At 58.0% G+C, this 9,587-nt stretch overlaps 1 protein-coding gene across 7 annotated transcripts in view; it reads right to left on the reverse strand.

Moving 5' to 3' along the window:
• Window positions 1-3,842: 3,842 nt before the first annotated feature.
• LOC121034934 (uncharacterized) overlaps window positions 3,843-9,587 on the reverse strand; it is an 18,371-nt gene continuing 12,626 nt past the window's right edge. The window contains exons 1-5 of one of the 7 annotated variants that reach the window (XM_040482187.1): window positions 8,709-9,230; window positions 8,488-8,621; window positions 8,110-8,177; window positions 4,785-4,968; window positions 3,843-4,287 (exon numbers count right to left, since the gene is read on the reverse strand). In XM_040482187.1, coding sequence (XP_040338121.1) covers window positions 4,160-4,287; window positions 4,785-4,968; window positions 8,110-8,177; window positions 8,488-8,621; window positions 8,709-8,716 — 522 coding nt within the window. In that variant the 5' untranslated portion in view covers window positions 8,717-9,230 and the 3' untranslated portion in view covers window positions 3,843-4,159. Of the gene's footprint in view, window positions 4,969-8,109; window positions 8,269-8,487; window positions 9,234-9,587 lie in introns of those variants that run through there. The other 6 variants (XM_040482188.1, XM_040482189.1, XM_040482185.1 and 3 more) reach the window with 6 other exon arrangements.

The raw sequence follows: 9,587 nt of genomic DNA on the forward strand, positions 1-9,587 counted from the left end.
ATGGATGGATGGATGAGTAGGTAGATGGGTAGAGGGATGGGTAGATGAGTGGATGGAGGGTGAAGAGATAGATGGACAAATGGGTGGATGGGTAGGTGGAGGGGTAGGTGGAGGGAGGGAGGGATGGATGGATAGATGGATGGATAGATGAGTAGGTGAATGGATAGGTGGATGAGTGGATGGATGAATGGATGGAGGAAGAGAGGGATGGATGGATGAGTAGATAGATGGGTAGAGGGGTGGGTGGGTGGTGGGTGGATGGGAGGGTGAAGGGATAGATGGACAAGTGGGCGGATGGGTGGGTGGAGGGAGGGATGGATGGATGGAGGGAGGGAGAGAGGGATGGATGGATGGACGGATAGGTAGATGAGTAGAGGAGTGGGTGGGTGGGTGGATGGGAGGATGGAAGGATAGAGGGACAGGTAGGTGGGTGGGTGGGTGGATATGTGGATAGGTAGACGGGGGGATGGATCAAGGTGTTGACAGGCAGGTGTTGTCTCGGGCCCGACTCTGCACGAGGAGGCAGGTCTGTCCACCTGGAGCCCGGAGTCCTTTAGGAGCGCTTGAGATTCTGAGGTTGCAGATCCCGACTGGCCCCTCACGGACTCCCCAGGCTCCAGAGGATTTGCAATGCTTATTCCCAGCAGCAAGGAGAAAGTGCTCCAGGATGCCATACCGATGCACATTGTGAGTACTCGCGCCTTTTGAGCCAGTGCTTCTGCTGCTGAGAATCTCTGCAACAGGGATGCTAGCACTGGTGTGCAGAGACGGGTATGGGTGCCGAGAGGGTAACGGCGGACCAGCCTGCTCGCCCCTCAGTGGAGCATGGCCCACCACGCCGTGCTCGGTGGCCAGGACAAGAGTCAAAGAGGATGCATCCATATGCTGAGAAAGGAACATGTGGAGTTGAGTTGCTAAGTGACAAGGAACAATCATATAAAACGAGCTGTGTGTGATATGGGTAAACACACGCTCCGTGTGTGTGTGTGTGTGTGTGTGTGTGTGCGCGCGTGTGTGTGTGTCCATGTGTACAAGTGCATAGGAAAGAGGCTGGGCTCACACTCACCCACCTCCTAAACACAGTCCCCACTGGGCACACAGTGGAATTGGAAGGGAAATTTCCTGGTTAGTCTCTATACTTTATCAACTTTTCTGTTAACGATTGTCCTGTTGTACATTTCAGCCCTTGATCCCAACATACATTTTTCTGGCTTCTGATGGCTCGATGGCAGTCGGGTTGGGTGGGAAGGTGGGTGGGTGGGTTAGTGGCGAGTTCACCCAGGACGGTGGGTGTGGGATCCGTAACCAAGCTCTGACCAAACCAATTCGGAAGGCTCACCCTGGCATTCAAGGCTCACCTCCACCCAACTTTTGAGCACAGTCTCCCAGTATTCCCAAACACATATAGCACAGGGTCAGCAAAGTACTCGGCCCGTCACTTGTTTTTGTATAGCCTGTGGGCTAAGAATGCTTTTTCACATTTTTAAGTGGCTGGGGAATAATCAAAAGAAGAATAATATTTTATGACACAAGAAAATTGTGTGACATCCACATTTCATTGTCAACAAAGTTTTGTTGGAACACAGCCACACTTACTCATTTATATGTCATGTATGGCTGCTTCTGAGCTCTGGCAGTGGAGCTGAGAAAATACAACAGAGACCGTCTGGCCTGCAAAACCCCAAATATTTACTCTCTGGCCCTTTGCAGAGAAGGTTTGCTGATGCCTGATATCTTCCGTCCCAAGCAAATCAGTCAGCTGTGTGGCCCCACTACTTGGCATTTGTTCTCGGATCCATGCGCCCTGTACGTTCTCTCTCTTTGCCACCTCCCCGTGTCTTCCCGCTGGAAAACTAGCCATCCTGAAAGATCGTTTCAAACCCGCCTGTGACGAGGATCTGCTGATTCCCCCTTCTGGCTGACGCCCAGGTAGGTCTCTCTACCCTCCCACCCCTAGGGGATCCTCACGGACAGGGACTGATTCATTCCTGGGTCTCCAGCGCTTGACATAGTCTCTGGTTAAAGTTTGCTGAATTGCACGGACTGCTGTCATTGCTGTGTGGGTAAAATGCTTCCAGGCTTCTTGGGGTTTTTTTTCCCTGACTCACCACAAAACCTGAAAACTAGCCAGGAAGCATGGGGTTGGGAGTGGGGGTGAGGGTCAGGTGGAGTGCAGAGAGCTGAGCTCATGGCCGGGGGGAGGGGGGGTGGGGGTGGTTCTGATGATCCTAGGGGCTTCCCCCAGGGCAGAATCACTGCACGTGACCATGGAGGGCAAAGTAGGACCAGGAGGACACAGCATGATTCCGCTGAGTGGGGACCTCACTTTGGAGTCAGTTGGAGTCAGCCTGGTGGAGAGTGAGTTCCCCATGCTGGGAGGTAAGCAAGCCGAGGTTGGATCAAGAATATTATGGAGGAGACTCCTGTCCTCTCGGGACGCTGTACTGGATGAGCCTCCGACCTGGGGCTCTTGGGGGCCTGGGGTTCTCTCAGGGCAATGACCAGGCGCTTCAGTGCCAGGCACGATCTGGGGGTTTGGGGAGAAGAGAGCACTATCCTTGCCGGCTGCTGAAGAATCCCCTCGCTTCCTGCCCGCCTGTGTCTCATCCTGCTGCCCGCCGGCCGTGTGTGCCAGCATCTCCAGGGCTTCCCAGACGGAACCTGAGGCCTGAGGCAGGGCCCTGGGACCCAGCAGCCGGGAGCCCCACAGTTCTCTATGGAGCCCCACAGTTCGTCACAAAATCATCAATGACTTCACGGAGCTTCGGGGACTCTGGCCACCGTCCCCCGTGCTCTCCGCCCTGGAAACCCCCAACTCCGGGCATGTGTTTAGAGCTTGCCTTCTTCCGGGAAAGGTTTGAGGTTCTTTAATGATAATTCAGCCTCACATTGGTGCAGCATGAAAAACCCACAGCGCACTGTGGTCGAGAGTCCGGCCTCAGAGCCTGCTGTGACCACCGGGGGCAAGTTGCTTAACCTTCCCAACAGGGCCACAAAGGACTCAGGTTTCTAATCCGGCTCCAGATTTGGGGCCTTGCTGCTACCACTGCTTGGCTGTGTGAGCTTGGTGAACATTTTGGGCTCCCCCCAGGACGTGCTCAGGGTTCTCTAAGAGCACACGGAAACTCACAAGGGCCCTGCGGACACGGGGAGCTGCCGTCATCAGGAAGAGACCAGCCCCTCCTTGCCCTGTGGAGCTGATGACAGGGCCAGCCTGTAATGCGCCCTCCTCCCTGCTGGCTGCCTCATGACTTGTGAAAAGATGCCAGCCCTCAGTTTTGGGGCTGAAAACTGAGGTTCAGCCACAAAAGCAGAACCACCCCTTTCCTTAAGCACAGGAGATGGTCAAGGGCGGTTGCTTGGACGTAATGTGGAGCCACCAAAGGCTGGCCCTGCCCCATCTCCGAGCCTCCCTGCCACCCCCACCCAGTCACACCCCAGGAGGCACCACTTGGGTGCTACAGGGGGGCCGTTGGGGCCTTCCTACTGGGCAGACACGCCCTCAAGCCTCAGTTCTGCCACTGCTCTGAGACGTGGTGTCGCCTCTCAGTGTTCCCATCTGTGAAATGGGACTCAGAAAACCTTTCTTGGGAAGTTGATGAGGGAGATGCATAGAGAATGCCAGGCTCAAAGTACGTGCCCCTCCCCCCGCCCCAGTAGAAAACCCTCTGTTTTCCCTCCTGGTGCCCAGCCTTTTAAGGAGAAGGGAGGACCAGTCCAACCAGATAAGCATTAAGATACTGGGAGACACACACGTTGGGAGACACAGGCTCTGGTCCTCGGTGAGAGCTCCCTGATCGTTCGCTTCTAAATCAAGACAGGAAGGAGGCAGTGGCGAAAAATAACAATTACAGCTAATGCTTAGTTCTTCCACAAATATTTCATTCCGCGCATAGTTATTGGGGGTCCACTGCACTGGGCACTGTTCCAGGTGCTGGGGGTACGGCATGGAGGTTGCAGGGAAGCCAGGGCAGAAGACAATACACAAATAAATATATAATGTCACACGGTATGCTAAGGGCCAGGAAGAAAACTCAGGTGTGGGGGACGGCAGGGGTGCATATAGAGTGATGAGGAGGGGGCGGGGCAGGATATCTTAGAGAAGGCGGTCAGGGAGTCGGCATTTGACCAGAGACCTTGATAAAGAAGGGGTGAGGCTCTAGGGGAATCTCGGTCTGGGCAGAGGAAATGGCCTAGGTCTAGGCCTCCTGGTGACACAGCCATAGAGGTCTCTTACAAAAGGCAGTCCAGTGGGGCTGTGGGGGAAGGAGAGAGGGAGGGAGGGGTCTGGGAGGAGGGAGGGGAAAGGGAGAGGGGGAAGGAGGGGAGAAAGCGGAGGGAGAGAGGAGAGGAGGAGGGAAGAGTGCTGTAAGTTCCATCTGCATTAACTCGGTTCTCCTGCCAGCCCTCTGGGGACCTGGGACCGTCCTTATCCTACAATTACAGATGAGGAAACAAAAGCACTGAGAAGTGGAGTCACTTGCTGGTAAATGGGGAGCTGGGATTTGGACCCGCTCAGCTTAGCTGTCCTCGCCCGAGAAACCCAGCCAGGATGCTCCAGGACGGACCCCTGGCCTCCATCTGTTTGTGTTCTAGAAACGGGCTATTCTGGGTCAGCTCAGAGACCCGGGAGGAGCTGGACGCTGTGGGCTCCCCACGGGCTCCATTTAGGCTTTAACAGCAGGATTCAGCTAGAAAGTCAGAACGCAGGACAGAAGAGAACTTGAAAGCCCTCCTGGCCCAGAATGTTGGGTATGCCTTGCAGTCGTGTTGCCTGCCCTTACCCCTTGCGGCTGCCTTGGCGAACTCCTCTTCATCCCTCACCGTCCAGTTGGGCTGGCCCCTCCTCTGCAAAGGCTTTCCTGATTCTGCTGACCAGATGGCTCCTTGTACGTACACTCTTCCAGCTTTCAGATCCCTGGGTTTCAATTCTTCTTTTAGGCTTCTGGCTCCCCGGCTCAGTCCAGCCTAGGGTGTGGCCGGGGCAGAGAGAGTGAATGGGGCAGATATAGGATCATCCCCATGCCAGCCTGCTGGCCTCGCCCTCCCCAGCAGGGAAGGCAATGAACAAGCTGACCACCAGGTGCCCAGCGTCGGGCTCCCCCTCGTCCGGCCCCTGCTTGGTGACGTCCCTTCTCGGGGCCAGAACTTGGGGCCAGCTGCCATCAGCGACTACTTAGTTCCCTTTTGCTACACAGAGCGACAGGTCACGTCTGGAGCCAGGGGGTTCCCGCTGCTGCCGGAGCCGGGCCGCGCAAGGGGCTGGTGCACAGGGCTGTGTCCGGAGCCCGAGCTCCCGGGTCTAGACCCACTGGCCCCACTGCCCCGCCCAGCTCCACCCCAGGGCCTCCGGGACATCTCCATGTGTCTGTGTCAATTTCCCACCACACAGTTCCACATCTCCATCCTCAAACCCTCTCCTCCCGGGCCTCCCCCCGGCTCCCTGAACAATCGGCAAGTCTCAGAGTCCTCCTGGACTGTCTCTTGTCCCTTCCTCTGTGTCTGGTTGTCCAGCAGCACCCAGGGCCCTACACATATCCTGAGTGCATCTGTCCTTCTTCGTCCCCTCTGTCTCCCTGCATCCACTCTGGCCCTCCTTGGGCCACTTTGCTCGCAGCAGCCTTTCATGTCACTGTCCCGCTTCAGCCCGCTGTGGCTCCCACACTCCCCTGGCCACAAGGCCCTCCATGAAGTGGCCTCTGTAGCGTTTCTCTTGCCTCGGACTCTTCTCCTGACTGACCACCCAGACCCAGCCACGCCGGCTGTTGCTCTGCCCCTTCAGCTTGCCACGATCACTCCCACCTCAGGGTCTTTTCAGTAGCTTTGCCCCCTGCCAGTTGCTTTCCCCCCACTAACATGCTGGTCAGGTCCCTGCTCAGAGGTCACCCCCTCAGAGGTGTCTCCCTGACCACCTGGCTGCACGCTTTGCAGCACTCTGTCCTGCTCTGTCACGTGGCCTTGCTTAGCTCTCTGATGAGCACTCCTCTCTGACATTGTATGTATCTCCCCCGGCTGCAAGGGCAGGGACGAGGCCACCCCAGCCCCCGACATAGAGCCGGGCACGCAATCGGCACCCCAGAACTGTGGGCGGACTGAGTCAAAGAACCAGATGGAGTCCGAGTGCCCTCTGTCGCCACTCTAGGAGTGCCGAAATGCTGGCACTTTTTGACCCGGACATTTCACATCTGGGGTTTTACCCTAGGGAGGTCGTGAGACAGACGTGCACAGAGCATGTTCTAGATACTCCTCCCAGTGTTTTCTGTCACATCCTGAATGACCGGCGACAACCTAGGTGTCCATCAGGAGGGCAGTGGCTCAAAGCAGGCAAATGGGGTCCAAACAGGAGGAGACGGATCTGTTTGCATTGTTGTGTCCCCACGGGAAGGACATGGAGCCCCGTGCTCGTGACACGTTTGTTGTAAAGCAATCCCTGAGCTCAGAGCTCTGGTTACACCAAAACATATCTGATTCATCAAAACAGAGAAATGGATTGGAAAGGTGGGAGCCGCCCGTCTAACCCAACTCTGATCCTGACCCATGAGAAAGCATGTGCCAGGGAGGGAAGTGCCTGCCGCTGCCCGGGGAGGGCCCGGCCTCCCTGTAATTAAGGCAGCGGGAGGTTGGAAGCCTGGATCATCGCTGGCAGCCAAGGTTGGAACGGAGGGGGAAAGGGTGACCCAGAGGCTGGGCCGTGACCACGTCAGCAGCCACTAGCTGGGCGACACAAGGCGGCTGCGAGGGGCCCAGGGGGTTACCTTCCTCCCTGCCACCCCTGGCCAGGCCCCTCCCACCAGCCTCCCAGCTTGTCCCTGTCCCCCGGCTCCTTCCTCTTGATGTCCCCTCTGCCTCAGCACCAGTGCCGTGTCTCCAAAAAGCTGGTCACCAAGGCACATCTTCTCACGTTCTCACAGTGCTGTGGGGCAGAAAGCCTTCCCTTCCTCCCTTCCTCCCTTCCTCCCTTCCTTCCTTCTTTCCTTCCTTCCTTCCTTCCTTCCTACCTTTCTTTCGTGTATGAGAACGTTCTCCTGCTCTAAGTGCAGAGCATTATGAAGACTGGGAAGGGGCAGCTGGCGGGACTACCCAGCATTCCTTGGAAAGGAGGCCGTTCTCTAGAATGCCTTCTGAGGCTGCCCCATGCCAGCTGAATGGAGCCGACGCTCCGAGACTGTCATGACCTGTTCTCACTCCAGCCCCCACCAGCCCATCTCCCCGACATTCTCCCAGACTCGTCATTCCCGTCGCATGCTGCCTTCCTGCCTCCATCCCCTCTGCCTGGGATGCCCTCACCTTCCCCTGCTCAGCCCCTCTGTCCAGTTCACATGCCTCCTCACCCAGGCAGCCTTCCCTGATTGGGCCAAAATGGCACACTTCTCCCGCAAGCCTATAGCCTTGGTCTGTACTCTGGGTCTAACGCAGATCGAATGAATTACTCCCCCGGCCCCCCCAGCACCAAGGCTGTAACCTCTCTGGGGTCCAGGCCTGCCCTGGAGGCCACCCACAGCCTCGGACAAGTCACTTGCCCCGTCTAAGCTGCACCGTCCTGTAAAACAGGACAGCCAGAGTCTCTGTCAGAGGGATCACGGAGCGGTGTGTGAGACGGTGCAGGTAAATGCAGGTAAATGCCCAGAGCTGCTCCGCTCTGGTGGCTGCTCGGAGTGGGGTGCCCGGCGTTCCAGCTGGTCCTGCTGTGACCGGGGCCGGGGAGGCCTTTCTATAGGACAGCCTGGGATGTGTCGCTCCCACGGACCATCCTCAGGGGCAGGCCTGCGAGCGTCCTTGTGAGGCCCTGCCTGACCCTCTCCCGACTCCCCCCGTCTGCCCTACCTCTCCTTCGGCCACTGCTGAAGTTCAACCACCCGGAACTCACGCGGGGACTCTAAACACGCCACAAACCCTCTCGGCTCAAGGTTTCTGCACAGGCCGCTCCCTCCACCTGGCATACGTTTCCTTCGTTCCCGCCTTCACCTGACCGATTCCTATCATCCTCAGACGCCCATTCCTCCGGGAAGCCTGCCCTGACTACCTCCCACAGGCAGGTGAGGCACCCCCATTGCATGTTTCTGCGGCACTCCCCCCCCCCCCCCCACCGCTTTGCAATGCCCCGCTGACCCGTGAGCTCCGTGAGGTGAGACCCTGCGCCTTGTTCCCCGCTGGAAACCCGGCTCCAGGCACGGTGTCTGGCGTGGAGTAGATGCTCAGGAAAAAGTTAATGACTAACTGAATGGATGGATGAGTCAATTCTGCACCCCCCCACACTGCAGGAAATGTCTGTGGAACAGATTTGAGTGGGAGGTTCCAACAGGGCCTGGGAGAAGCCCCTGGGGTTTGGGCGCTGGGTGGTGAACACAGGAGACCCACCATCCATCCCCGCCCCCGGGGGGGGCGGCCGGCCCCCCCCCCCCCCCCCGCCCCGCCATAGACCTTGGCCCCCCCCCCCCCGCCCCCTCCGAGCCAGCTTCCAGATGCTAAGCCCCAGCTCAGCCTTACCTCTTAGCTTTTCCGTCTGCACAGCCGGGCCAGATCCCCGCAGCCAGCGTCGCCGGCAGCCAGGCCAATCTTGCCGGCGTCTTCCTATTTTAGACATCTCGCTGCCTCGGTCCCTTCTAATGTTTCCAGCCCGGCTGCGGGGGGAGGAAAAAGAGGTTACTGCTACTTTAAATGTACTGTATGAAGGCGAGGGCTGGAGAGGGGCCTGCTTGCAGGAATACCCAGTCATCTAGTTGGAAAAACCGCCAGATGGAATACAAAAGGAGAAACCCAGACGCTCATGGAGACAGCCTTGGTTCATAAATCAGGTGGGGCCAGGGGCTGGGGGCCCATTCGCCATGGAGCCCGATTCCCTCCTGGACCAAGACGACTCCTACGGTAAGAAGGCTCTGGCCCCTGCAAAGTGGCAGAGTTGGGGATTCAACAGAGCTGCTCGGCACTTTTCTCTGCTTGCTGCAGGAATCCGAGTTGATGGGGGGAGGCTGTCAGGCGGCTGGGCACTGTCTGCTCTTGGGGCCTGGGGGTGGGCACGGGTGCCCGGGGTTAGGGGGGCACAGGGCTGGAGGGTTCCCCGGGGCAGAGCCACGGGCAGCCCCTCAGATCTGGACATTAGCAGGGTCAGGGGAGGGAGAGGGACTTTGGGCTGCTTCTGTTGTGCTCTTGGCTGAGAAGGAAAGGAAGGAAGTTTGCAGCCCCCCTGCCTGTCTGCCTCGCTCCTGTCCCCAAGCCTGCCGGGTGCTGTGGGGAATTTAATTAGTGAGATCCTGCAGATAAATATAGATGGACCAGGCATCAGGAACGCACCCTGTAATTAAAGCCAGGCTGAAAGCGCGCCCCGCTTTACAGGGCCCCAGGGGCTACCACCAGGGAGCTGCCTTTGCCCCTGCTGCAGCCTCCGGGTGCCCGGAAACCCTGGGCAGATTGTTGAGGGGCAGTTGCCAGAGACGGGGGCCCTTGCTGAGAGCCTAGGAGGACTTGTAGGAATGGCTTGGCCGGGACAGGTTCTGCAGGCTTGGAGCCCCGGTTGGGGGGGGGGGGGTGCACAGGCAACTGAATCCCCTATTGCTCAGCCCAGCCAGGCTGCTGTACCCTCGGCTGGC

The sequence above is a fragment of the Herpailurus yagouaroundi genome, unplaced genomic scaffold (genome assembly GCF_014898765.1).
Source record: "Herpailurus yagouaroundi ecotype Mexico unplaced genomic scaffold, PumYag 160, whole genome shotgun sequence".
Classification (NCBI taxonomy): domain Eukaryota; kingdom Metazoa; phylum Chordata; class Mammalia; order Carnivora; family Felidae; genus Herpailurus; species Herpailurus yagouaroundi.